General features: G+C 50.9%; 3 protein-coding genes across 8 annotated transcripts; all 3 read left to right on the top strand.

Annotated features, from left to right (window-relative positions):
- Window positions 1-1,185: 1,185 nt before the first annotated feature.
- On the top strand, window positions 1,186-7,695 carry ZMYND10 (zinc finger MYND-type containing 10). 4 transcript variants are annotated; one of them, XM_053598416.1, is made up of 12 exons: window positions 1,186-1,424; window positions 1,710-1,818; window positions 4,164-4,280; window positions 4,407-4,460; window positions 5,131-5,268; window positions 5,367-5,455; window positions 5,557-5,657; window positions 5,976-6,148; window positions 6,684-6,809; window positions 6,887-7,008; window positions 7,102-7,227; window positions 7,335-7,695. In XM_053598416.1, the coding sequence occupies exons 1-12, from the start codon at window positions 1,333-1,335 to the stop codon at window positions 7,408-7,410; spliced, it is 1,323 nt and encodes a 440-aa protein (XP_053454391.1). In that variant the 5' UTR covers window positions 1,186-1,332; the 3' UTR covers window positions 7,411-7,695. The 4 variants fall into 4 exon arrangements, with proteins under 4 accessions (XP_053454391.1, XP_053454390.1, XP_053454392.1 ...); XM_053598415.1 differs by having other exon boundaries at window positions 6,645-6,809; XM_053598417.1 differs by lacking the exon at window positions 4,164-4,280 and having other exon boundaries at window positions 1,232-1,424; window positions 6,645-6,809.
- A 135-nt stretch (window positions 7,696-7,830) lies between these two features.
- On the top strand, window positions 7,831-20,514 carry RASSF1 (Ras association domain family member 1). Of its 3 annotated transcripts, XM_053598420.1 has the most exons (7): window positions 7,831-8,246; window positions 11,591-11,697; window positions 17,035-17,139; window positions 17,340-17,387; window positions 17,502-17,637; window positions 17,753-17,868; window positions 19,586-20,514. In XM_053598420.1, the coding sequence occupies exons 1-7, from the start codon at window positions 7,997-7,999 to the stop codon at window positions 19,730-19,732; spliced, it is 909 nt and encodes a 302-aa protein (XP_053454395.1). In that variant the 5' UTR covers window positions 7,831-7,996; the 3' UTR covers window positions 19,733-20,514. The 3 variants fall into 3 exon arrangements, with proteins under 3 accessions (XP_053454395.1, XP_053454394.1, XP_053454396.1); XM_053598419.1 differs by having other exon boundaries at window positions 17,340-17,637; XM_053598421.1 differs by lacking the exons at window positions 7,831-8,246; window positions 11,591-11,697 and adding an exon at window positions 11,714-12,363 and having other exon boundaries at window positions 17,340-17,637.
- Window positions 20,515-22,339: 1,825 nt separating this feature from the next.
- Window positions 22,340-24,197, top strand: TUSC2 (tumor suppressor 2, mitochondrial calcium regulator). The gene is made up of 3 exons (XM_053598569.1): window positions 22,340-22,632; window positions 23,727-23,847; window positions 24,013-24,197. The coding sequence occupies exons 1-3, from the start codon at window positions 22,487-22,489 to the stop codon at window positions 24,076-24,078; spliced, it is 333 nt and encodes a 110-aa protein (XP_053454544.1). The 5' UTR covers window positions 22,340-22,486; the 3' UTR covers window positions 24,079-24,197.
- Window positions 24,198-26,154: the final 1,957 nt, after the last annotated feature.

The following is a 26,154-nucleotide window of genomic DNA, read 5'->3' as shown; positions in this document are numbered from 1 at the left end:
AAAAAAAAAAAAAAGTAAGGCCAGGTGCAGTGGCTCATGCCTATAATCCTAGCACTCTGGGAGGCCAAGGCGTACAGATTGCCTGAGCTCAGGAGTTCAAAACCAGCCTGACCTACAGAAAGACCTCCTCTCTAAAAATAGCTGAGTGTTGTGGTGTGCATCTGTAGTCCCCAGCTACTTGGGAGGCTGAGGCAAGAGGATCACTATGAGCTATGATGTCACAGCACTCTACCAAGGGCAACAAATTAAGGCTGTCTCAAAAAAACAAATGTGCAATGGGAACAGGACTCTGGATTAGATGGCCGAGAAAGACCTCATTGACATGAAATAAACTGAGCCTAGAAGGAAAAAGTATTCCAGGCAAGGATATAAGTTCAAAAGACTGAGGCAAGATGTTCTTTGGGATGTATGATAAACCAAAGGGAGGCTTATAGGGTTGGCAAGGGGTAGAAAGCCAAGGAATTGAAGTCCCAAAGTAGGAGAAAGGGCAAGAAATATATCTTGCAGAGCTGCGGGGCTACAGCTTCAGAACTAGAATTTTGAAGTCTAGAAGTAGCCAGAGTCCCTCTCTACAAGGAAGCAATAATGTTACATACACCTTTGAGATTCCTGGCTGCTCCTAAGGATCAAGAGGGAAGTGGATCCAGTGAAAGGCCGCTGCAGTTACCCAGAAGTAATGCAGCATGGATTTAGATAGAAGTTGTACATTCTAACTGAGATAATGCCAGGAAGGCTATGTTAACCATTGTGATGAAAATGTGTCAAATGGTCTATGAAGCGAATGTATGATGCCCCATGATCATATCAATGTATACAGTTATGATTTTAAAAAAATATTAATAAAAAAAAGAAGTTGTACATTCTGAGTAGTGTTTCGGGAGTACAGCCAACTACTGGAAACGTGGGAACTAGTAAGCCATGCTGAAGAGCACCAAGTGGGCCAAGAAGACAGCTGCTGGAGGAGCTGGTGAGGTGTCATTGTTACTCCAACCCTTTGCCGACTTGACATCCGAGGAGAGAATCTAGGCCACCGCGGTCTGGAACTCAGGAGAGACTCATGGGTCCCAGCCTGTTGTGAAAGAAAGATCTGGAAATCCAAACAAAATTGTTATTTTCAGCCTGGAAACCGGTCCGGAGCCTGCGCAAGTTGCCGGCAGGGGCAGGGGCGGGCTGCGCAGGCGCGCGGGCTCTCCGGTTTCCATGGCGATAAAGACTCACGCAAACCCAACCGTCCTGTACCAGACATCAGCCCAGCCGGAGTCGGTCGTCTCCGAGTGTGTCTGCAGCCCTACCCTGGCTGCTGCTTGAGGTCAACTGCACACCAGCCCAGACATGGGTGACCTGGAGCTGCTACTTCCCGGGGAAGCTGACGTGTTGGTGCGGGGTCTACGTAGCTTCCCATTACGAGAGATGGGCTCCGAAGGGTAAGGCACCTGGGTCAGACATTGTCACAGGGTCATTGTCACCTGGGTCAGACATTGTCACAGGGTCATTGTCCTTGACTGGGGAAGCTTGGGCCTTCCTTGGGAGGAGGGGTTACCCGGTGTGGAAGAGCCCCCAAGTGGGGAAGCAAAGCTCTCTGATATAGGGGTATGGCTCCCAGGCCCTCAGGATCCGGTTATACTTCAATAATAGGATTCTTCAGCCCCTATCCTTACTCCTAACGTATACATGTGCACCCAAATGCACCTACACACCCTCTGGGGCAGGTGGAATCAGCAGCATGAGAACCTGGAGAAGCTGAACATGCAAGCCATCCTTGATGCCACGGTCAGCCATGGGGAGCCCATTCAGGAGCTGCTGGTCACCCATGGAAAGGTACTACTAGGTCAGGGGTAGGGTTTCCACCTTCCTCCTCAAACCTCACCCACTCAAACCCTCAGGATCACCCGAGGTGTGTGTTCTTCCCTCTGGCCTGTACACCTGTCCTCCCTAAAGGGGAAAGAAATCTGTGTTACACACTTCATTTTGTACTCCTATTGGATGGGATCCTAGTACACCAGGGCTGGCACAGGACATGAGTTAATTAGAGAAATAGGGATGGATCCTAGCAGCCTAAGCTTCAGGAGGAGAGCCCAAATGCTAAAGGCATCCCTAAATTGAAATAAGGCTAGAGGGAGCCCCAGTGAAGTGGGAGTGGGACTTTGGCAAAGAAAGGGGCATCCTTTCCAACATGAGAGGGGGGAGTTATTAATAGAAATCAGGGAGATAACCTGGATGGAGCATGGGTCAGTGAGTGGGATTAGTAAAAAACCTGAGATATGGCAGCGCTATAGCTCAGTGGGTAAGGGCGCCAGCCACATACACTGAGGTAGGCGGGTTCGAACCTGGCTCAGGCCTGCTAAACGATGACAACTGCAACAAAAAAAATAGCTGGGGGCAGCGCTTGTGGCTCAGTGAGTAGGGCACAGGTCCCATATACTAAGGGTGGCAGGTTCAAACCCGGCCCCAGCCAAACTGCAACAAAAAAATAGCTGGGCATTGTGGCAGGCACCTGTAGTCTCACAACTCAGGAGGCTAAAGCAAGAAAATCACCTAAGCCCAGGAGTTGGAGGTTGCTGTGACCTGTGTGACGCCATGGCACTCTACTGAGGGCGAGAAAGTGTAGAGACTCTATCTCTACAAAAAAAAAAAACAAAAAACACAAAAACCTGAGATATGGCTCGGCACCCATAGCACAGTGGTTATGGCACTGCCACATGCACCAAGGGTGGTGGGTTCAAACCCAGCCCTGGGCCAGCTAAACAACAATAACTGCAACCAAAAAACAGCTGGGCATTGTGGCAGGCGCCTGTAGTCCCAGCTACTTGGGAGGCTGAGGCTGGCAAGAGAATTGCTTAAGCCCAAGAGTTTGAGGTTGCTGTGAGCTGTGATCAGACAGCACTCTACCGAGGGTGACATAGTAAGATTCTGTCTCAAAAAAAAAAAAAATAAATAAATAAAAGCAAAAAAAAAAAACAAAGAAAAAACCTGCGAGGGCAGTGCCTGTGGCTCAGTGAGTAGGGTGCAGGCCCCATATACCAAGTGGCGGGTTTGAACCCAACCCTGGCCAAACTGCAACAAAAAATAGCTGGGCATTGTGGCAGGTGCCTGTAGTCCCAGCTACTCAGGAGACTGAGGCAAGAGAATCGCCTAAGCCCAAGAGCTGGAGACTGCTGTGAGCTGTGACACCATGGCACTCTACCGAGGGCACAAGGTGAGACTCTGTCTCTAAAAAAAAAAAAAAACTGAGATATCACTTGACAAAAGGGTTTCCCTGTAAGAAAAGAGGGGAGCTCACCACTAGGGGATGAGGTAGGAACAGGGCACTATGAAGAGCCTTGAGTAAGGGTAAGGACAAGGTCTACAAGAGTTTTGGAGGGCCAAAGGACAGGGACCAAGAGGAAGAGCATTAACAGAGGGACTGGCCTGAAAAGGATATCTGGATGGGGGAGGGAAAGAGAGTGGAGATAAGGGTGCAGGGAGCACAAGGCAGTCTGGGCACAGGGTGGGGTCAGTCATTAGAAGCATAGGGTATGTTTCCACAGAGACGTTGAGAGCAGCTGGAAATGAAAGTCTAAGGTGAAGGAAAGAAGTGAGACAAGGAACTTTTGGGGTCTGGGAGTGTCTAGGGGCCCAAGAGGAGTTTGAGGAGAGCTGGACTAGGCCACACCAAGGATAGAAGAGTTGCCAGGCTCTGTCCACAAATCATAAAATGGAGATCCTCTCTCAAGAAAAATTTCAACATTGCCTGAGAGCCTTGGTTTTAGGCTTGTTTTTTGTAAACCTGTGTGTTTAGAGATTTTAGGCTTCTTGTGATGTCTTCTTACCTATACTTCTTGGCTAATAAGTTATGGGTAACCAATGTTTTAAGTTCATTTTAAAACGCCCATTGGTACATAAATTCTAGGTGGCAGATGCTGTCAGTCTCATCATTGAAGACCTTAGTGTGTGTAGTCCTTACACTACCTACTAGATGAGCCGATTTTAACCTTCTACAATGGGTGCCTCCATTGCTTCATAATCTTCACGAGATTTCATGCTTTTGCAGTTCTTATAGTTTATTTTCATTTTTAATGTAGCAATAAAATATGAATGTGAAGTGCAAAAAAAAAAAAAAAAAAAAGAGTTGCCAGGCTAAGGCAGGCTCAACTCATGCCTATCTTCTCCCCCACCTGTCAAAGATTCCCACACTTGTGGAGGAGCTGATCGCAGTGGAGATGTGGAAGCAGAAGGTGTTCCCTGTGTTATGCAGGCTGGAGGACTTCAAGCCCCAGAATACTTTCCCCATATACATGGTGGTGAGCTGGGCCCCTGGTTCAGATCTCCTCCTGCCCCTCCAGAGGGCCCTGAACTGGGGAGGATAGCTAATGGCCCCTGTCCCTCCTTTAGCAGCCTCAGGCCCTGTCCTCCTCTTTGTTTGACAGGTCCACCATGAGGCCTCTATCATCAACCTCTTGGAAACAGTGTTCTTCCACAAGGTGAGGCACTGTCCCTGTCCATGAGCCTACTGCTCCAGGTCATAGCCTAACAGAAAGGGAGGTTGAATCTGTGTGAGGCTCAGCGTGCATAGCTCAGTGGTTAGGGCACTGGCCACATACACCAGGACTGGCAGGTTGGAACCTGGCCTGGGCCTGCTAAACAATAACAACTTCAACAAAAAAATAGCTCAGCTTGGTGCCTGTGGCTCAAGTGGCTAAGGCGCCAGTCACATACTTCCAGCTGGTGGGTTCAAATCCAGCCCTGGCCCACCAAACAACAACAGCTGCAACCAAAAAATAGCCGGTGTTGTGGTGGGCACCTGTAGTCCCAGCTACTTGGAAGGCGGAGGCAGGAGAATCGCTTGAGCCCAGGAATTGGAGTTTGCTATGAGCTGTGATGCCATGGCACTCTACCCAGGGTGACAGCTTGAGGCTGTCTCAAAAAAAAACAAAAACTGGGCATTCTGGCAGGTGCCTATAGTCCCAGCTACTTGGGAGGCTAAGGCAACAAAATCGCTTAAGCCTAAGAGTTTGAGGCTTCTGTGAGCTGTGACGCTATGGCACTTTACCAAGGGCGACATAGTGAGACTCTGCCTCAAAAATAAAAAAAAAATAAAAGAATCTGTGAGAAAGACAAGAGACAGAAAGTTTTCCTTCCCCCTACCACCAGGAGGTGTGTGAGTCAGCAGAAGACACAATCTTGGACCTTGTGGACTACTGCCACCGCAAACTGACTCTGCTGGTGGCCCGGAGTGGCCATGGTAGCCTCCATGAGGATAAGGGGTCTGAGGACAGCACCCCCATGCAGGTAGGTTGAGATTCCCTGGGGTTGACAAGGACTAGATCCAGGTTCTCCACAGCCTATGCAGGCTGTGGGTAGCCCAGCTTAACCAATGTGTGTCCTAGGAGCTGCAGAAGCAGGCAGAGGTAATGGAATTTGAGATTGCTCTGAAGGCCCTCTCAGTACTGCGCTACATTACTGACTGTGTGGACAGGTGGGCAGACTGACTGGGTGTAGGGCCTACAGTGGAGGGGCTGGAAAACTGGACCTATAGCCTGCTTCTGCTTACCTCCCTCCTGGCACCCTGGCCCCTAGCCTTTCCCTGAGCACTTTGAGCCGCATGCTCAGCACCCACAACCTGCCCTGTCTTCTGGTGGAACTGCTGGAGCACAGTCCCTGGAGCCGGAGGGAAGGAGGTAAGGTCTTCCCCTACACATCTAAATCCCAGCCCACTGCTTTCAGGATTGATCATGGTGGGCAGATAACACATAGGCAGACAAAATCCATTCCCTAGCCCTCAGAGAATACCAGGATGCCTCACTCAAGGTGGGCGAAGACCTGGGCTCTACAGCAGGCAAGGCCTAAGTGTCCACTACTGAGTACTCACTCTGCTCTGGGGTTAGCAGTACCACAGCCTGGGCAAGTGCTGTGGTCCAGGTTCTCCCCTAGATGACATAGCTGGCTCACTCAGAGAATGAAATGGCTGCACCCAATGTGCTGCTTCCTCCCCCCAGGCAAGCTGCAGCAATTTGAGAGTGGCCGTTGGCAGACAGTGGCCCCCTCGGAGCAGCAAAAGCTGAGCAAGTTGGATGGGCAAGTGTGGATCACCCTGTACAATCTGCTGCTAAGCCCTGGGGCTCAGGCCCGATACTGCCTTACCAGCTTTGCCAAGGGACAACTACTTAAGGTAGGGAGTGACCTTCACACCAGTCCCTATAGCCCCACTGCTGCCCCATGTCTATCCCACTCCCACTGCATCCTGGTTGCTAATATTTTTTTTTTTGAGACAGAGTCTCATTGTGTCATCCTTGATAGAGTGCTGTGGCATCACAGCTCACAGCAACCTCAAACTCCTGGGCTTAAGTGATTCTCTTGCCTCAACCTCTCAAGTAGCTGGGATTACAGGCGCCAGCCACATGCCCGGCTATTTTTTGTTGCAGTTGTCATTGTTTAGCTGACCCAGGCTGGGTTTGAACCCACCACCCTCAGTGTATGTGGCTGGCACCGTTAACCACTGTGCTGCAGGCGCCGAGCCAGTGGCTGCTTATCTTTGACCACCCACCTCAGTCCCAGTCCTCTTTCCAGTCCTTGGTCCTCAGGCAACACAGCAGCTAATGAGACATGGGCCCCACAGACACCCTCAGCCCAACCCGGGCCTCCCTGTTCCTTGCCCCTCTGGCCAGCACCTGACTCACACCTGCCACAACTGGACATCCTTGCAGCTTCGGGCCTTCCTCACAGACACACTACTTGACCAGCTGCCCAACCTGGCAGACCTGCAGGGTTTCCTGGCCCACTTGGCCCTCACTGAAACCCAGCCCCCTAAGAAGGACCTGGTGTTAGAACAGGTAGGCACTGGAAGGTTAGTTGCTCAGGACCATTGTCCTCTTTGCCAGCTCCTTCCTACCACACTCCACTCCCTTAGATCCCAGAAATCCGCGAGCGGCTGGAGCAAGAGAACAGAGGCAAGTGGCAGGCTATTGCTAAGCATCAGCTTCAGCATGTATTCAGCCCCTCGGAGCAGGACCTGCGGCTGCAGGCACGAAGGTAAGGCCTGCGTGGATGGGACGCAGGAGGGATGGAAGTGGGCAGGGTGCCCCACCTGCCAGGCTCAGTCAGGCCCTCTTGACCCTCCTCTAGATGGGCTGAGACCTACAGGCTGGATGTGCTAGCGGCAGTGGCTCCGGAGCGGCCCCGCTGTGCTTACTGTAGTGCAGAGGCCTCCAAGCGCTGCTCTCAATGCCAGAATGAGTGGTACTGCTGCAGGTGAGCACACCCTAGGACCCAGGACCCTAAACCCCAATCCAGATCCCCTAAACCCCTTCCATATCCCCCACATGCACTGCTATTCTCACCAACCCACCTGCCTGCAGACAGTGCCAAGTCAAGCACTGGGAGAAGCATGGAAAGACTTGTGTCCTGGCAGCCCAGGGTGACAGAGCCAAATAAGAGCTACACTTGCTGAGAGCCAACCACCCACGCCAAAGGAATCCACCCAGAATGCACCCTGAACCTCAGGATCTCAGTCCGGCCTCTGCCAGTGTCTCAATCTCCCTGGTGGTGAACAGAGCTATGGGTAGAAACTGCTGGCCCATCCCCCTCCCACTTCCCCAAGCGAAGGTTCTTGACTTCCTGTCCGCTGGGTAGAAGGTGACTCAGAAAACTGGGGCAGGATGGCCAGGGCCGGATGCGGGGACCCTCTTCCTCTAGCACAGTAAAGCTGGCTTTCAGAAACACCCATGTCTCCGTGTGGCGCCTTGCGGTCGCCGCCATAGTCGAGAGGTGGAGAGAGGATGAAAGAAGGAGGGAAAAGCAGGGAAGGGGCTCTGGGAGAGCGCCCCTATACCCGCCCGGCTCTGCCCTCGGGCCCTCACAGTCCACGCACCCAGGTTTCCATTGCGCAGCTCTCAGCTCTTTCCCGCCGCCCAGACAAGATCCTGGGGGCGGCGCTGAAGTCAGGCCCACCCTGCGGCTCCGCCCGCCTCCCGCTAGTTATAGCTCTCAGAACCAGCCCTAGCCCCGGCCCAATCGGGCCATGTCAATGGAGTCTGAGCTCATTGAGCTGCGGGAGCTGGCACCCGCCGGTCGCGCCGGCCTAAGCCGCACCCGGCTGGAGCGTGCCAATGCGCTGCGAATCGCACCGGGCACCTCGCGCAACTCCGCACAGCATCTGGTCCCCGGCCGCGGCCACCGCTTCCAGCCCGCGGGGCCTGCCACGCACACGTGGTGTGACCTCTGCGGCGACTTCATCTGGGGCGTCGTGCGCAAGGGCCTGCAGTGCGCGCGTGAGTAGCAGCCGCGTGCGCTGGCTAGAGTGGAACGGGCTGCCAAGGGGCAGCGCTGCCTCTGTGGGTCAAGCGGTAGTGAAGGGGGTTGGCTGGTCTCTGAGAATCAGGTCTGTTACCTTTGCCAGAGTGCGGGAAAATGGTTTATCATTTGTGTACTCTCATCCGCGGATTGGACACAGTTGGGCAGAGGTGGTTGCCAATGTTACTACATATAACAAGGTGATGATTCCAAGTTTCTTATCTTTAAAGTTCCTTGGCCCTTCTTAGGTTTTGTGCCTACTGTCCTCTGTGCCCATATTCTCAAGCCAGCTTCTTCCCAAGGATTAACTCACTGTATTCCCCTCCAGAATCACTAGGGTGAAGGGAAGTTACCCAACTATGACAGGGGGCCTCAGAAAAGTTAGAACCTTGGGGTGGGTTCCCTGCAAGTAGGAATTTTTTTGAGTCTTTAACATCTATTTCGGGTCCAGTAAACCAGGTGCTAAAATATGGAATACAGCCATGCATCCAGTGGTCCTGCCCTCCTGGGAATCACCAACAAGCAGAGGTTGCTCTCTCACTGGCTATATATCAGCTAGAATCACCTGGGACACTTCTACAGCCCTCCAAAACCCCATTCCTGGATCCTCAGATCAGTTGAATCAATTGCTGAGAGTGGACCCTAGGCACCAATAAATTTAAGAATTCCTCAAATTTGTGGCGCCTATGGCTCAAGGAGTAGGGTGCTGGCCCCACATACCAGAGGTGGTGGGTTCAAACCCGGCCCTGGCCAAAAACTGCAAAAAAAAAAAAATTTCTCAAATCATTCTCTGTGTAGTCTGGGTTGAGACAGGCCCATTTAGAAACTTAGAGAAGGTATTCCAGGCTTGTTTGTGAATGGAGATCCTCTCATCCAGGACAAGAGTAAGTCATGAATTCAGGTAAGGGAGAGCACAGGAGTTGTGATAATAAAAAGAATGAACAAAGACTAGGACATTGCAGTGTTCTCAAAGAGAAAGTGGTCATGGAAATGAGAAACAGGACAATCTGGGTGTGTATCAGAGGTAGAGAAGGAAGAATCGAGGATAAGTTTTGGTTTTTACTCAAACACTGGGGGAATAATGGCAATTTTTGCAGTGAGAAGGCAACCTGACAAGCGTAGGGGTAAGGTAGAAGAAAAGTGAATTAAGTTTTGGCCATGTTCACTTAAAACGTCTTAGATATCCAGGCTGGGCGCAGTGGCTCACACCTATAATACTAGTACTCTGGGAGGCCAAGGCATGAGGATTGCCTGAGCTCAGGAGTTAGAAAACAGCCTGAGCAAGATTAAGACCCTTGTCTCTTAGCTGGGCGTTGTGGCGGGCGCCTGTAGTCCCAGCTACTCTGGAGGCTGAGGCAAAAGAATCGCTTAAGCCCAGGAGTTGGAGGTTGCTGTGAGCTGTGTGAGGCCATGGCACTCTACCGAGGGCCATAAAGTGAGACACTGTCTCTACAAAAAAAAAAAAAAAAAAAGACCCTTGTCTCTAAAAATTGCTGGCCATTGGGGCGGGCAGCTACTCTGGAGGCTGAGACAAGAGAATGATAGCTTGAGCCCAAGAGTCTGAGGTTACTGTGAGCTAGAACACAATGGCTCTCTACCCAGGGCAACAAAGCGAGACTCTCTCTCTCAAAAAAAAAAAAAAAAAAAAGTCTTAGGCATCCAAGTGATGTTACTGGCACATAGGATTTGATCTGAAGGGGGAAATCAGTTCTTGAGCTGAGCCATGAACCTGAGGCAGGTGGGTGTGAACAAAGCAGGCCAGTGATTAGGACTGAGCCCCAGACATCACTACTAGATCTGGAAGTTGAGACAGAACCAGCAAAGGAGCTGACCAAGAGTGGGAAAAAAAGAAAGTGTGGCCCCTGGGAGTCAAAGGAAGCAAGTATCAAACCATGCTAAGGTGAGAGTAGAAAATGGAACACTGTATTCCATTCAGCAGTACACAGATCCCTGAAGACCCAGCCAGGGAAGTTTCCTAGAGGGAGAAGTTTTCTGCAGTGGGTTGAAGAAAGGGTGAAGGCAAAAATAGTGGATGTAGCTCGGGCATGGTGGTTCACACCTGTAATCCCTGCACTCTGGGAGGCCGAAATGGGCAGATTGTTTGAGCTCAGGAGTTCAAGACCAGCCTTAGCAAGAGCAAGATCCCGTCTCTAAAAACTAACTGGTTGTTGTGGCGGGTGCCTGTAGTCCCAACTACTTGGGAGGCTGAGGGAATAGAATCACTTGAGTGTAAGAGTTTGAGGTTGCTGTGAGCTATGACGCCATGGCATTCAACCCCAGGGCAACTGAGACTCTGTCTCCAAAACAAAAAAGAGTGTATGTAGACTAGTGGTTTTTGGGCAGTGCCTGTGGCTCAAAGGAGTAGGGCACCGGCCCCATATACCAGAGGTGGTGGGTTCAAACCCAGCCCTGGCCAAAAACTGCAAAAAAAAAAAAAAGTCTAGTGGTTTTTTTTCTAAGGGAAGTAGAAGACATAACAATTAGTGGGGGCCTGGGGCACGGTGGCTCATGCCTGTAATCCTTGCACTCTGGGAGGCCAAGGTGGGTGGATTGCCTGAGCTCACAGGTTTGAGACCAGCCTGAGGAAGAGCAAGACCCCATCTCCAAAAATAGCTGGGCGTTGCGGTAGGTGCCTGTAGTCCCAGCTACCTGGGAGGCTGAGGCAAGAGAATCGCTTGAGCCCAAGAGTTTAAGGTTGCTGTGAGCTATAACGCCAGAGCACTACCAAGGGTGACAAAGTGGGACTCTGTCTCAAAAAGTAATGGGAGGACATGGGTTAAAGTGTTTGGTTTTTTAAGTAAATGAGTTGAGGGAGAAACTGATAATAGGGAAGGAGAAAGAAAGATCTGCAGTAGGCGCTAAAGATTCAACCTGTTGGCCAGTACCAAAAGCTCGCATTTGTTATCCTAGCATTTTGTGAGGCCCAGGTGAGAGGACTGCTTGAGGCCATGAGTTTGAGATCCTGCCCCGACTAAAAATAGAAAAATTAGCTGGGCATGGTGGCACGGGGCTGTAATTCCAGCTACTTGGGAGTCTGAGGAAGGAAGATCGCTTTGATGTTGCAGTGAGCTATGATGAGGCCACTGCACCCTACCCCCAGCAAGACACCCCGTCTCAAAAAAAAAAAAAATGTGTTCAGCAGGCCTGGATTCCTAACTGTCTGAGGCCTTCTAACCAGACGCATGGGTTATAACTCTGCCCGAGATAAGCCGGTCACGCAGAGCCTGGTGGGCAACGACCCTCAACCCCAGGCCTCCCTTCAGTCCTTGGGACGCTTCCCCGAAGTGGGGCTCTTCCACCTCACGACCTGGCCTCTCTGCAGACTGCAAGTTCACCTGCCACTACCGTTGCCGCGCGCTCGTCTGCCTGGACTGCTGTGGGACCCGGGACCTTAGCTGGGAACCCGCGCTGGAGCGGGACACTAACGTGGTGAGCAGGAAGCCGGGGGTTGATGGGCGGGCTCCGTAGGCAACGAGTGTTCTAGGAGACGATTTCCTGGCAGCAGAGCGTAGCTAACTCTGCGCGCGAGCTCTGCCCCGGGGAGTTGGCACCGGGTGGACCCTACAAGCCCCCCCAGTCAAACTCTGAGGGGGCTGGCCCAGACTCTGAGCACGCGCATTTCCCGGACCTTCCCGCCCCTGCTTCCGTTCCTGTGGCGACGTTGGATCCCTTGCGCAAGCACTCCAACAAGTTCCCTATGGGAAGTGGAGCCTGGCGGTTGAGCTGCCTGGGAGATGAGGTCATTTCTGGAGGTGAAGCTGTGTGGCTCCGCCTCTCGATGTTCCTTAGCCAATGAGCCGAGAGCTAGAACCGGCAGTCTACGTTTCAGTCTTAACGGTTGCGCCGCGGCGCTAGCCGCAGCGCACGCGCACACTGATAGGCGCGTACTCACACGAGCCCGGGGCGGTGGTTGGAGACTGCAGATAGGGGCACCCAGCGGGTGCTGCTATGGGCGAGGCGGAGACGCCTTCTTTCGAGATGACCTGGAGCAGCACAACAAGCAGTGGCTACTGTAGCCAAGAGGACTCGGACTCGGAACTCGAGCAGTACTTCACCGCGCGTACCTCGCTGGCGCGCAGGCCGCGCCGGGACCAGGTGGGAACCCCGGGTTGCTGGAGGTGGGCGGGGGGCGATCACTGGAACCCCGACCTTCCCCAGCGGTAAGTTGCCATTTCGAGAATTTGTGAACAGCCCCACCCTCCAGTCAACGTGGCTCCTTGCTGATCCCTGCGGGGGGGCTGGACGGCCGGAACCGTGTTTAAAACCCTGGTTCCAATGCTTCGGTACTGGGTGTCGTGACTTATTGCGCTCTCTAGTAGGGACCGGTTGAACCAGAGGAAGCAGCTTTGTACCTTGTGGTAGACGGGAGACAGGCATTATGACTAAACTGACTTACCAGTCTGAGGTAGCATCTTGATTTCCGCGTTGAGACGTTCCTACTCCCTCCCTGGGGAAACTAGAGAAGGAAGTGGAGGGGGAGTAGTCCATGCTAGTAATGAGAAGAATGTTCAGGGCAGAGAGGCTAAGAAGATTTTGCCCCTGCAATATGCAGTCTTGGATGGACCCAGCTGAGTCCCCACCTCTAGCCAGTTGTGGTCTGTTACCAGCTACTAAAATTCGGAAGATTCTGATCTTCCTTTAGGATCCATCCGGAGAAAGGGGATCTGGGAATGGATAGGAAGGAAGCTTTGTTTCGGTTGTAAGTATTCAGGAGCACTTTACCCACAAGAGGGAAGGGGACTACTAGATTGTAAAATGCCCTGAGAGGGGTGAAAAAGGATGGGGGTTACCAGTCCAGTACTATAAGGTGTGGTACTAGGGCAGCTGAACCTCAGAGCCTCTTAAGTGTCCGCATTATCAGAGAACGCTGTGCCACAGGTGTTAACCACTGGGCTCGGATAACTATTCCCAGACCAGTGTACCTAAGGAGTACCTAAACCAGGATATCCAGAATGAGAGATAGGAATTGTGAAGCTCAGAATACCAAGCAGCACTGGGGCAGAGTCACTTACCTGAACCAAGAAACTGGAGTTGTGGAAGATGCTTTAGATGAAATTTTACAAAAAAAAAAAAAAAAAAATTTTTTTTTTTTTTTTTTTGCAAAAGGCATGGCTTTTTCAGCCCAGAGCTTGGGTGCAAGGTTAGAGTGTAGACCCCTGGAATTGTCTCCCTGTGACTCAGACCTGTTTTTCCATTTTGGAAAGGTGGGAAAACCACAAGATACTAACCAATTGAAAAGGAGGCTGAAAAATTCCAAGTCATATGTAAAATAAAACCAATGACAGTGATAGAGTGGAGGGTGGAGTCCCTGTGATGCAGAAAAAAGGGAAAAACTCATTCCTCCTCTACAATTTAGGCCTGCTCTAGAATGCAGTGCGTTCAGCACAAGTCCCTTTCTTTTACAAATGGAAATACTGAGGGAGGTTCACCTAGAGAAAGGAAAGGACTGGAACTAAGCTTACTCACTGTATCTGGGTCCAGGGCTCCTAGATAGAGGAAGAGGCAAGTTTTCTCATTCCCAGGTGGGCACTCAGTACCACATCATGAGGAATAATTTAGAACTATCCATATGCCCACCTGTAAAGAAAATGCTCTTCCTTCTTGCTCTGGCACTAGCATCTGTCCAGCATTCCTCCTGCCCCTAGCACCCCTCCTAACTGGATACTCCTTACCACTGGGGCACTCCTTCCTGTCCCAACGCCTTTCTTTGGGCCTGAACAAACAACATCTACCCTTTATTCCCAGCCTCCAGCCCTCATTTTGCCCCCAGGTCCCTTATTTCCATGGCCTTCACAATTTGTTTTTATTATCCTAACAGGGTTGTCCTCTAACCCCAAAAAGGTTTCACTCCTCAGTGTTCTCCTCTATCCAGGAAACCTTTGGAAAGTTGGAGAAGCAAATGAACTTCAGTTCACACCCTTCCCCCAATACCTTTTTCGTGTAAGATTCTGACCTTAGTTCTCAATCCAAGTGTAATATTTGCTGGCCACTGAACAACAGCTTTCTGGGTAAGGAGCCTAATGCTCAAAGGCTGTGGGCTCCACCCTGCTCTCTTATCTGTTTTCTCCATTCATCCCCACAAATGGTTTAAGCAGCCTAGAGGGCTCCAAAGTAGCAGTGAAGGAGAACCCTGGCTGTCCTGGACTCAGAGCTGGGCACAAGATAATTCTACAGGAAACCTTCTTGTGGGAATTCCCCTAGGACAAGGCATTGGTGGTGGTGATCCCAGCTGTGCTGTGTCTGTGACACTCCCATTCCAACTAGGGCCTCTCTTACATCAATGGAAGTAAGGTTGATGCAAGGGGGCCAAGAGAGTTTGGTAGAAGAAAAGTTGAAGAGAGCTGAGTTGGGTGGCACACACCTGTAATCCTAGCACTCTGGGTGGCCGAGGTGGGTAGATTTCCTGAGCTCACAGGTTCTAGACCAGCCTGAGCCAGAGTGAGACCTTCTCTTTAAAAATAACCAGGCATTGTGACCTGTGCTTATAGTCCCACCTACTCAGGAGGCTGAGGCAAGAGAATCACTTGAGCCCAAGAGTTTGAGGTTGCTGTGAGCTGTGATGCCATGACACTCTACCAAGGGCAACAAAGATAAAGTTCTGTCTGGCCCACACTCCATCCTTCTGGCAGGAATCCAGTCCCTGAAAAGGGGTGGGGGGCTGAGTGTTAGAGGTAAAAATATTTCAGTTTACTCTCCAGGCAGCAGGGGGAAGTGCAGAAGCTGACCTGCCTGGCACTTGTGAGGCAAGCTCTATCAGGAAGCTGTCTGTGAACCTCTGGCACATTGGAGCCTGGCTTCAATCTGCCTTCTGTGAATCTTAGATAAAGTTTTTTGTTTTTTTTTTTTGAGACAGAGTTTCACTTTGTTGCCCTCGGTAGAGTGCTGTAGCGTCACAGCTCACAGCAACCCCAAACTCTTAGACTTGAGCGCTTCTCTTGCCTCAGCCTCCCAAGTAACTGGAACTACAGGCGCCTGCCACAACGCCCGGTTATTTTCGTTTTCAGCAGACCAGGGCTGGGTTCAAACCAACCAGACAGGCACCCTACTCACTGAGCTATAGGCGCCGCCAGGATCAAGATTAATCACAGTAATTTCTCACAGTAATTTCTGAGACATGGAGGGCTTGCCCCAAGTACCTATGAAGAGGTGTTAACATACCCTTTGTCCCCTACCCACTAGTAGCTCAACTACTGATGTGTACCATAATCCTATACCTCTGACCCTGCAGTGGATCATGGCCCTATGCCAGTGATTTTCAAATGGTGTGCTGCAAAAATTTTTATTTTTTTTTTAATTTTTTAAATTTTTATTTTTTATTTCAGCTTGCTTGTTCATTCTTTGTTTGAAGTACTCTTTTTTGTTGTTGTTGTTCATTTTCTTCTTCCTCTGGTGATGCTCTTTCCCATTGCCTCCTCAATAGCTGGGATTACAGACGCCCACCACAACGTCCGGCTGTTTTTGATGTTGTTAGTAAAGACGGGGTCTTATTCTGGCTCACTGCTGCTCATACTGGTCTCAAACCTCTGAGCTCAGACAATCCACCCTCCTCGGCCTCCCACAGGGCTGGGACTACAGGCATGAGCCACCACGCCCCGCCCAAAAATTTTTAAAGATTAATTAGGCTTGGCGCCCGTAGCTCAGTGAGTAAGGCGCCGGCCACAAACACCAAGGCTGGTGGGTTTGAGCCTGGCCCGGGCCTGCTAAACAACAGTGGCAACTGCAACCAAAAAATAGCCTGGCATTGTGGCAGGCACCTGTAGTCCTAGCTACTCGGGAAGCTGAGGCAAGAGAATCGTTTAAGCCCAAGAATTCGAGGTTGTTGTGAGCTGTGACACCACGGCACTCTACTGAGGATGACATAATGAGACTATGTCTCAAAAAAAAAAAATTATTAAATTACTTTTGGAGGAAGTTCAAAGCACAGTTAAGTATATTCTTGTTTTTATTCTTTTTTGGAGACAGAGTCTCACTATGTCACCCTTGGTAGAGTGCCATATGGTGTCACAGCTCACAGCAAACTCAAACTCTTGGGCTTTAGCAAGTCTCTTTCTTCAGCCTCCCAAGTAGCTGGGACTACAGGCACCTGCCACAATGCCCAGCTATTTTTTGGCTGTAGTTGGCCCAGGCTGAACCCGCCAGCTTGGGTGTATGTGGCTGGTGCCCTAGCCACTGAGCTACAGGTTCCAGACCTCTTTTTTTTTTTTTTTAATCAACATAATTTAAGTGCCATGGAAATTTAACTGTAGGTTCAAGCTATGACATCAAAAAAGGTTGGAAAACGTTCCCTATGCTGAGACAGGAAAAATAGGCTGCTTTCTCTAGAACAAATGTAATACCAGCCCATCTAGGGTTCTGGGATCAGGCTATGTGGTCGAGATACGCTTTTATTTAAAAGAGTCCCTCCTCAGAGTCCCTCATCTTTTCCTGGCCTGTGGCCATGTATCTTCAGTTGCCCCTGGTCTGTGGTATCCTTAGGGCTACATCCAGAGGATTTTCCACAGCAGGGAAGAGCAAAACACCAGGACTTTGAGCTGACCCTAGCCAAGCAGCAGAGAGAAGTCAAATGATTCCAACTTTGTCATCTCCACCCATAGCATGCAAAACCAGGAGCAGTGATGGTTCAGAATGGGTTCCTTCTGGGCAGCTATGTACATCAGTGACAAGGGGCCACAGACAGTTGTTTTATAAGAGCTGCCTCAGGGGCCATGGTTCAGAGAAGACCTGGCTTCTTCAAGGGCCCTGTGTCCATGATGGCTTATCTTTCAGGATGAACCTGTAGAGTGGGAGACACCTGACCTTTCCCAGGCTGAGACTGAGCAAAAGATTAAGGAGTACAATGGCCAGATCAACAGCAACCTCTTCATGAGCCTGGTGAGTTGACTGCTTGGGAAAGGTGTGTGGGGAGGGGCAGGATCCTAGCTGTGTGCCTGATGCCCAGGGTAAGGTATTCTTGGGTGGGACCAAGTAATTTATGCATACCCAGCTTATCCCCAAGTGGACCCCTAGTCTGTTTAGTCTGTTTCTTCTCACCCGGAACTTACTGTCATGGTTTGGTTTCTCTTTCTCCTTAGAACAAGGATGGCTCCTACACAGGCTTCATCAAGGTTCAGCTGAAGCTGGTACGCCCTGTCTCAGTGCCCTCTAATAAGAAGCCACCCTCCTTGCACGATGCTCGGCGGGGCCCAGGGCGGGGCACAACTGTGAAGCGCCGTACCTCCTTTTATCTGCCCAAGGATGCTGTCAAGCACCTGCATGTGCTGTCACGAACACGGGCACGTGAGGTCATCGAGGCCCTGCTTCGAAAATTCATGGTGGTAGATGACCCCCGCAAGTTTGCCCTCTTTGAGCGGGCTGAGCGTCAGGGCCAAGGTGGGCTTCTGACCCCCCCCCGTGTGAGGGTATATATGCATGTTCTTGGGCAGGCAGGGGCTGAGGTGATAGGACCTGTCTCTGATCATACACCACCCTCCCATCTGGCCTTTAGTGTACTTGCGTAAGCTGTCAGATGATGAGCAGCCCCTGCGGCTACGGCTCCTTGCAGGACCCAGTGAGAAGGCCCTGAGCTTTGTCCTGAAGGAAAATGACTCTGGGGAGGTGAATGTGAGTATGCAGTCCTCCTTAGTTTCATGGTTGTCACTGGACAAGACTGATAAACTATAGCTACCTGAAGGCTTAAAGAAGGGGTGAAGGGTAAGCCCTATAAGATGTTCCAGAAATATGTAGGCTTTGTAACTAAAGTGAAGGCTTCCAGGCTACTCATGCCAAATTCTGGAGTCCCGGAAAGCCAGGAAGTCTTGGTGCTTTCCTCTTCTCTGCTATGGAAAATCCTTTGGAAATATTTCACCCTTGGTAGAGTGCTGTGGCGTCATAGCTCACAGCAACCTCTAACTCTTGGGCTCAAGCAATTCTCTTGCCTCAGCCTTCCAAGTAGCTGGGACTACAAGTGCCCACCACAGCACTGGGCTATTTTATTTTATTTTGAGACAGAGCCTCAAGCTGTCACCCTGGGTAGAGTGCTGTGGTATCACAGCTCACAGCAACCTCCAACTCTTAGGTTCAAGTGATTCTCCTGCCTCTGCCTCCCAAGTAGCTGGGACTACAGGCACCTGCCACAATGTCCGGCTATTTTTTGGTTGCAGCCATCATTATTGTTTGGCAGGCCCAGGCTGAATTCACACCCACCAGCTCAGGTGTATGTGGCTGGTGCCTTAGCTGCTTGAGCCACAGGCACGGAGCCAGCACTGGGCTGTTTTTAAAGACAGGGTCTTTCTGTAGCTCAGGCTGGTCTCAAACTTGTGAGCTCAGGCAGTCCACCTGCCTTGACCTCCCAGATTTCTAGGATTATAGGTATGAGCCATGGTGCCAGACTTTTTTTTTTTTTTTTTAAGATGGAGTCTCAGCTCAGCGCCCATAGGACAATGGTTACAGCACCAGCCACATACACTGAGACTGGCGGGTTTGAGCCCAGCCTGGGCCAGCTAAACAATAATGACAACTGCAACAAAAAATAGCCAGGCATTGTGGCGGGTACCTGTAGTCCCAGTTACATGGCAGGCTGAAGCAACAGAATTGCTTAAGCCCTAGAGTTTGAGGTTGCTGTGAGCTGTGCACCACAGCACTCCACTGAGGGTGACATAGTGAGACTCTGTCTCAAAAAAAAAAAATGGAGTCTCACTCTGTTGCCCAGGCTAGACTGCCGTGGCATTAGCCTAGCTCACAGCAATCTGACATTTCTGGGTTCAAGTGATCCTATTACCTCAGCCTTCCAAGTACCTGGGACTACACACACCCCGCCACAACACCTGGCTAGTTTTTCTATCTTTAGTAGAGACAGGGTCTCACTCTTGCTCAGTCTATGCTCAAACTCCTGAGCTCAAGCAACCATCCCACCTCTGCCTCCCAGAGTACTAGGATTACAGGCTTGAGCCACTATACCTGGCAATCCTCTGGAAATTGATGGCCTGGTGAGCCCAGACCAGATCAAAGCCATAGGTGGGCCCTTGATGGTATGGAGGTCCTCCATCAAGCACTATAATTTTTTACCTAGAAAGTATTGAGCTTATGGAATGGGATTAGATTTGGTACACAAGTATAAGCTGTTCATAGGTAGTTAGGGAACATCCAATTTGGTTATCTCAGTGAGGTGGCTATTTTGTAGGGCCTATCTTCTATATAGACTACTGTCCAGGATACTAGCACAAACTACTCAGGCAAGAGCCTGACAGCAGAAAGCCCAATGCTAGTATGTATGACCATGACATGCTGGTCTTCTCCGGTCTGAGAATGGTCTGTATTCTCCCTCATCTCTTCTTTGCAGTGGGATGCTTTCAGCATGCCTGAACTGCACAACTTCCTGCGTATCCTGCAGCGGGAGGAGGAGGAGCACCTCCGCCAGATCCTGCAGAAGTACTCCTATTGCCGCCAGAAGATCCAAGAGGCTCTGCATGCATGTCCCTTGGGGTGATCTCTTGTACTGCTAAGTGGAAGGAGGAGAGTAGGCATCGCCAAAAACGTGCCGTGTGAGTGTGACAGGGCCTATGGGGCCTAAGGAATGAGTGTGCATGGAGGCCCTCTGCTGGGGGAACAAGCCCAGAAAACAGCAAAGGAGCTGGCCCCCTCTTCCCACCAGTGGGTATAGCAGGACATGGCTCTGCACCCTTCTGCCCTTCATGTACTGGATCATGGTGGGCCAGGGCTGCCCTGGGAAGCTGCTCCAGGCCTGCAGTAGCAGTGGAGCAGACAGAAGTTTCCTTACATTTGTCTCAGATATGAGAATCTTGGTGACCCTACAAACAAAACATTTTATGTTTGCAGGGGTGAGGGCCCTCATCTATGGTGAAAAGTATATTTTTCTGGTGTGGGTTCTCAGGGTAGCCCTATCAGCCAAGGATGGATGCTCAGAATAAGGCAGGCATTGAGGAAGAGTCTTGTTTCCCCTTACAGTCTCCTCTGACTCCTCATACACCCTGAGATCAGTCAGTGCTGGCTCACAGTGCAGCAACAGTGCCTCAATGCCTCCTGCAAGGAGGATATCCCTGGGCCAGGGTCTGTGTGAATGTGGGCACTGGTCCATCCAGGTCAATCAAAGTCCGGGTCTCTTCCGTGGATGTTTTTCATGAGGTGTGTGAATGTATGTAATGTTTTGTGGCCTCAGCTAAATGCCTTTGTGGGGGAAAGGGGTTGGGGTACAGTCATCACAAGGGCCTGGGGCTTGAGAAAGTTTGCTGAATAAAGATTCAAGTATCCTGCTTTTGGAATCATCTTTTTTTTTTTTTTTTGTAAAGCCAAAGTCTCACTTTATTGCTCTCAGTAGAGTGCCGTGGCGTCACACAGCTCACAGCAACCTCCAACTCCTGGGCTTAGGTGATTCTCCTTCCTCAGCTTCCCAAGTAGCTGGGACTACAGGTGCCCCGCCACAACACCTAGCTTTTTTTGTTGTTGCAGTTTGGCTGGGGCTGGGTTTGAACCTGCCACCCTTGGTATATGGGGCCAGCTCCCTACCCACTGAGCCACAGGTGCCTTCGGCTTTTGGAATCTTTTTATTATGGGCCCACAGCTGCAGTTGCCCTTCATGTCAGTGGCTGCCAAGGGTGATGGACAGGCTTACAGGGTAGGGATCCTTTGCAAAGTCATCAAGGAACGAATTTAATGAAGATGTAGTATATGTATGTACTTACTTAGTTATCACTCAGGTAGTGGTAAGGGCAAGAACAGGAAACCATTCCTTCAAAACACACCCCAAGCTCTGGAAAAATGTGTGGCATGACCTCTTCACCAAATATTCTTTGAGCTGCTACTTTGGACCAGACACTGCACATGGCACCAAGAACATAGCTGTTAACAATTCCTGCTTCTGTGAAGCATACATTCTGGTGGGTTTAGAACACTGAATTTGAAGTTTTTTGTGTTCTGAGACAGTCTCACTCTGCTGCCCTGACTAGAGTGCCATGGTGTTATAGCTCACAGCAATCTCAAGTTCTTGGGCTTAAGTGACCCTCTTGGCTCAGTTTTTCTGATAGTAGAGATGGGATCTCACTCATGCTCAGGCTGGTCTTGGAACTCCTGAGCTCAAGCAGTCCACCCACCTTGGCCTCCGAGAAGCTAGGATTACAGGCATGAGCCACCATGCCTGGCCTTTGTTTTGTTTTTTATACAGAATCTCACTCTGTTGCCCAGGCTAGAGTGCCCTGGCCTCAGCCTAGCTCACAACAACTTCAACTTCCTGAATTCAAGCCATCCTCCTGCCTCAGCCTCCTAAGTAGCTGAGGCTACAGAGGCCAGCTACAAGGCCTTGGCTGATTTCTCTATTTGTAGTAGAGATGGGAATTTCACTTGTGCTCAGGCTGGTCTTGAACTCATGTTCTAAGGCAGGGGTCCTCAAACTGCGGCCCGCGGGCCACATGAGTTGGTGTGATTGTATTTGTTTCCATTTTGTTTTTTTACTTCAAAATAAGACATGTGCAGTGTGCATAGGAATTTGTTCATAGTTTTTTTGTTTTTTTTTTTAACTATAGCCCACCCCTCCCAACTGTCTGAGGGACAGTGAATTGGCCCCATGTTTAAAAAGTTTGAGAACGCCTGCTCTAAGGGATCCTCCCATTTTTGCCTCCCAGAGTGCTAGGATTACAGGCTTGAGCCACCCCACCTGGCTTGAATTTGAAGTTTTTAAGTTCTGAGTGTAGCTATATGGTATTTGGTCAGTTCCTTAATTTTCCTTAGGCTCGGTTTCTTCACATGTGACAGTGGCAATCACAAAAACACTGTTGCGAAAATAGAAGCTAGATGGGTTGCCTGGCCTTGAAATGCTTATTTTGAGGACTGTGGTTGAGTAGGCTCGCTAGGCCAGCGTTGTAGCATTTGGGGACGCCATACACACCGAAGGGACCTGGAGCACTCAGAGCCCCACGTTCTAGGATGGGAGATACCTTAGCAAGAAAGAGCGCGGCCCGCGGGTACCAAGGTCTTGCAACGCATGCTGGGATACCCAGCGGCGGGTAGTAATTGGTCCCGCCCCACGGACTGACAAGAGAGACAATCAATCAGAGCCGGTAGCGTGCGGAAGCGGAAGTGAGGTTTCCGTGGAGACTGCCGAGCCTGCGGAAGGCGGCGGCGGCGGCTGTGGCACCTGCTAGCGGAGGCTGGGTTACGGGATGGTGGCGCTGACTGCGCCGTGAGAGTGGAGCGGCGACGGGGCCCACCATGCGCCGGTGGCCCTGACATGGGCGCCAGCGGCTCCAAAGGTCGGGGCCTGTGGCCCTTCGCCTCGGCAGCGGGGGGCGGCAGCCCAGAGGCGGCGGGCGCTGAGCAGGCTTTGGTGCGGCCTCGCGGCCGAGCCGTGCCCCCCTTCGTATTCACGCGCCGCGGGTAAGGGCGTGGGTTTCTCCCCGGGGAGGACAAGTGGGTGGCCAGGTGCCCCGCGCCAAGGGAAGATTTTTGCCATTGCACTCCCCTGCTCTCGAGCCATGACAATTCCCATATTTTGGATCTTCATCGGAGCAAGGGGTAGGGAAAGCTAAGCAGTCAACTTCTGGCGTTATGGCCACTCCCTAGGGAACAGTGGGCCTGAGGCTTGTCACGGTAAAGCTAAGGCCCTCATGAGAACTCAGCCTGCAAATTGAAGGCTCCTAGCTTCCCTTTCCTCCACTTTTTCCAAGGGGTTAATGACCCTCCGTTTAGGTTGCTTCTCTGACAGTGGTAGGGTTGGACCTCTGAGGGTAGTGGCTGGGAAAGCAGGACTGGGTCCCAGCGTTAGGGGTGAAGCTGGGAAATTAAAGATCCTCATCCAGTTATATTTTCCAGATCTGAGTGCTGATTATAGCCCTCCTTCTTCCCCCACGGGCCTAATCCGGCACAAAAAAGTACCAAGTTAACTTGGCTCTAGCGGGCTTTTGGGGATGGGCACTTGTCAAGCTGGAGATTGATTTGGTGGTAGATACCGCAGAGACCCAACAGTGGCAGTTTGCACCAGTCACTTGAGGGAAATACAGCCTGCCCCTCTTTAGGCTCCTTCCCAGCTGAGGCATTTGCTGTTTCAGTCTTTGGAACAAGGCCAGCAATCATCCTCTTCTGGAGTAAGACCAACGCACAATATATACCCAGGCCACCACCCTGTCCACTCTAGAAGTTGTGGGTGAAGGCAGGGTCCTGATACTGGAATGGCTGCTTATGCTAAACAAACCAGTGATGAGAACTGGACTTGGTTGCCTGAATAGTGTGCTCTGGTGTGGCTTCTCTCCATACGCATCTGACTTAATAGCATTTGCCATTACCCCACTCTCCATGTTCTTTTAGTAGACCTCAAACCTCAGGCAGATGAGTCTCCAGATGTATCCTCTCTTCTTCCCACCAAGATTGTTTCTCCCCACTTGAGGTTGGGTACACTTCCCTGTGATCTGTGGTATTTGTCATGAGCAGGTGTGGGGCTCCAGCCCAGCCTGTTCCCCTCTCTCTCTACACAGCTCCATGTTCTATGATGAGGATGGGGACCTGGCTCACGAGTTCTATGAGGAGACAATCGTCACCAAGAACGGGCAGAAGCGGGCCAAGCTGAGGCGGGTACATAAGAATCTGATTCCTCAGGTGAGGAGCTGGGCAGTTGTCACAGAGCCTATATCAAGTGTGTGGAGGTAGACCTGAATGGGATCTGTTGGCATGGTGGGGGCTTTGGGGGAGGAGCTGGGAGGAAAAGGAAGGCTTCAGTAGAAGCTCTGACCTGACCTTCATTAGCCTCTGTTTCCACGGCAGGGCATCGTGAAGCTGGATCACCCCCGCATCCATGTGGATTTCCCTGTGATCCTCTATGAGGTGTGAGCCTGGGAGGTGGCAGACACAAGCACCCCCTGCCCCAGCAAGAAAACCCCAAGCTCAAGGTGTGGCTTCCATTGAGGAGTCCAGGCTGGGGCCACAATCCAGAATAAACTCTATTGGCCAGAACCTTCAGCTGTGAGCGGGTCATGCCCGCGATGTTGGTTGGGTGTCGGTTTGTGTGTGGACAAGATGTAGTTAGTGGCTGGCAAAGGTGAATGGCAGACTTAGCAGCCTACTCTCCCCAGCCATCCCTGCAAGAAGCATGGCAGGGCATATATCCATCAGGAATGCCTGGTTCATGGTTCCTTGCCTGGCCTGCTTTCTTCCAAGCTTGCCTGGGGCCCAGCCTTGCTAGAGGCTATAGCACTTTATGAGTAAGGTCTGCCTTCTTCCAGCCCCTGGGCTATGGGGACTGTATATAAATGGGAATTTCCTCTCCTTCACTTCCCTTTTATCCCCTAGTCAGAGCATTTCAGCCGTTTGCTACCTCGATTCCTCCTGTGTTAGACAGAGACTGGGGCCAATGCCAGCCTGATTGTTCCCACTTAACCTGCCATTTGTTCCCACTCAGATGGATAGACAATCTGTTGTCTGTTGATAGGAATGGGGACTGGTATGGAAGGCTTCTTCCTTCACCCAAGACTAGGCTGATCCCCACTACAACTAGTTAATTGCCCTCTCCCTCCAAGTTGAGAGGGTGCAAGGTGGGGTCAGGACGGGCTGTGGATGCTTGTGCCTATGGGGAGTTACTCCATCCCACCTATTCTAATCTTCCATGCCTTGTACCAACGCCCTCCCTACAGTTGGGAGGGGACTGTCCACCACCTTGTGGTAAAGGACTATACGCTAAGGCTGATGCCAATAGCTATAAGTAGCCTACTACCCCTTCAGGATCAGTCAAGGGAAGTACTGGAGCCCATGGGTAGGGACAGAAAAGAGGGGTTAAAACCATAAAAGGAATACTTAAAATGTGAAGGTTTGTAATAGTCTAGAACATGATAATGTTTGGCAGAGTCTGCTACTATATAGAGATGACTTTTTTTTTAAATACTGTACAAGTTCTGTGCTTCTAGAGTGGGAAATGGCTTGGGGAAGGTGCCTCCCAGCCTAGGATGACTGTTGTGTTATTTGTTCAATTTCAATAAAATTATTTGTAGATCCTATATATATATGAATGAGAGTGGCAACTTTTAGGGCTGTGACACCCGGTGTCTGGACTATAACCTGAGCTCAATAGGTATGCCTGGGCCCGGGACTCTTAATGGCCGGCAAGGCCCAAGGGTAATAAACCTGAGCCTGGCCTGTAGCCATCCCAGCTATGACCAGCAGATGGCTGTATGTTCACACAGATGTCACCACAGGCCCCCTCGGTATGGGACCTAATTTATCTGTCGTGTTCATTGTGATGAAGACCCCGAAATCAGAAGGCCTTGGGGTGTTTCACTAGGGATTAGCCCCTCCTACTTAACCTAAGGTGAGAGTGCTACCCCAGATAGTTCAGGAATATCTGGGCAGTGCCTGGCACATGTGGCTCAAGGAATAGGGTGCCGGCCCCATATACCAGAGGTGGCGGGTTCAAACCCAGCCCCTGCAAAAAAACCAAAATGGAATATCTGTCCTAGCCCCTTCATTGCCAACTGACCCCAAGTGAGGTCATGGCCTAGGGTCCATAGACCTCAAAGGCCTGGCCTTAATGGATAGTAGCCAGATAGGTGTCACCATGCCCCTGGACTACTGCCAGACTCTGCAGCCCACCTTACCTGCTCCTCTTGAGCAGGAGATTGAGATTAGAACTATTCCAGTAAACAAGGCTCAGCACCCTTCCTCCCCCACCCCCAACCACTTCATCTGCTCTCTGCTGTGCCTGTACTTTGGAGCTCTTAGGAGGCAGATTCTCTGCCTTTGGCTATCAGCTTAATTCCCAGTTAGGGAAAGGGTAGTTCAGGGATAGGATTCTGAGTCTAGAAAGTTGGCCTACCAGTCTTTCTGAGGCTTGAACTTAAGTCCAAAGCAGGATCACCCTGTCCAGCCTGGACTTGCAGTTCTTTGGGGCACCTCCCCATCCCCCCGTAAGATGTC

Source organism: Nycticebus coucang, chromosome 8, assembly GCF_027406575.1.
Source record: "Nycticebus coucang isolate mNycCou1 chromosome 8, mNycCou1.pri, whole genome shotgun sequence".
Classification (NCBI taxonomy): Eukaryota; Metazoa; Chordata; class Mammalia; order Primates; family Lorisidae; genus Nycticebus; species Nycticebus coucang.
The sequence above is the reverse complement of the archived record's forward strand: the minus strand, read 5'-3'. Positions and strand labels throughout refer to the sequence as shown.

What these genes read in the sequence shown, in the direction of transcription:
- TUSC2 (XM_053598569.1), top strand. Translation starts at nt 22,487, where the DNA reads ATGGGCGCCAGCGGCTCCAAAGGTCGGGGCCTGTGGCCCTTCGCCTCG. An exon ending in TTCGTATTCACGCGCCGCGG is followed by an intron (nt 22,633 to 23,726) that starts GTAAGGGCGTGG and finishes CTCTCTACACAG; the next exon opens with CTCCATGTTCTATGATGAGG. An exon ending in ATAAGAATCTGATTCCTCAG is followed by an intron (nt 23,848 to 24,012) that starts GTGAGGAGCTGG and finishes TTTCCACGGCAG; the next exon opens with GGCATCGTGAAGCTGGATCA.
- RASSF1 (XM_053598419.1), top strand. Translation starts at nt 7,997, where the DNA reads ATGTCAATGGAGTCTGAGCTCATTGAGCTGCGGGAGCTGGCACCCGCC. An exon ending in GCAACCTCTTCATGAGCCTG is followed by an intron (nt 17,140 to 17,339) that starts GTGAGTTGACTG and finishes CTTTCTCCTTAG; the next exon opens with AACAAGGATGGCTCCTACAC. An exon ending in GGCTGAGCGTCAGGGCCAAG is followed by an intron (nt 17,638 to 17,752) that starts GTGGGCTTCTGA and finishes TCTGGCCTTTAG; the next exon opens with TGTACTTGCGTAAGCTGTCA.
- ZMYND10 (XM_053598415.1), top strand. Translation starts at nt 1,333, where the DNA reads ATGGGTGACCTGGAGCTGCTACTTCCCGGGGAAGCTGACGTGTTGGTG. An exon ending in CGAGAGATGGGCTCCGAAGG is followed by an intron (nt 1,425 to 1,709) that starts GTAAGGCACCTG and finishes CCTCTGGGGCAG; the next exon opens with GTGGAATCAGCAGCATGAGA. An exon ending in AGGACCTGGTGTTAGAACAG is followed by an intron (nt 6,810 to 6,886) that starts GTAGGCACTGGA and finishes CCACTCCCTTAG; the next exon opens with ATCCCAGAAATCCGCGAGCG.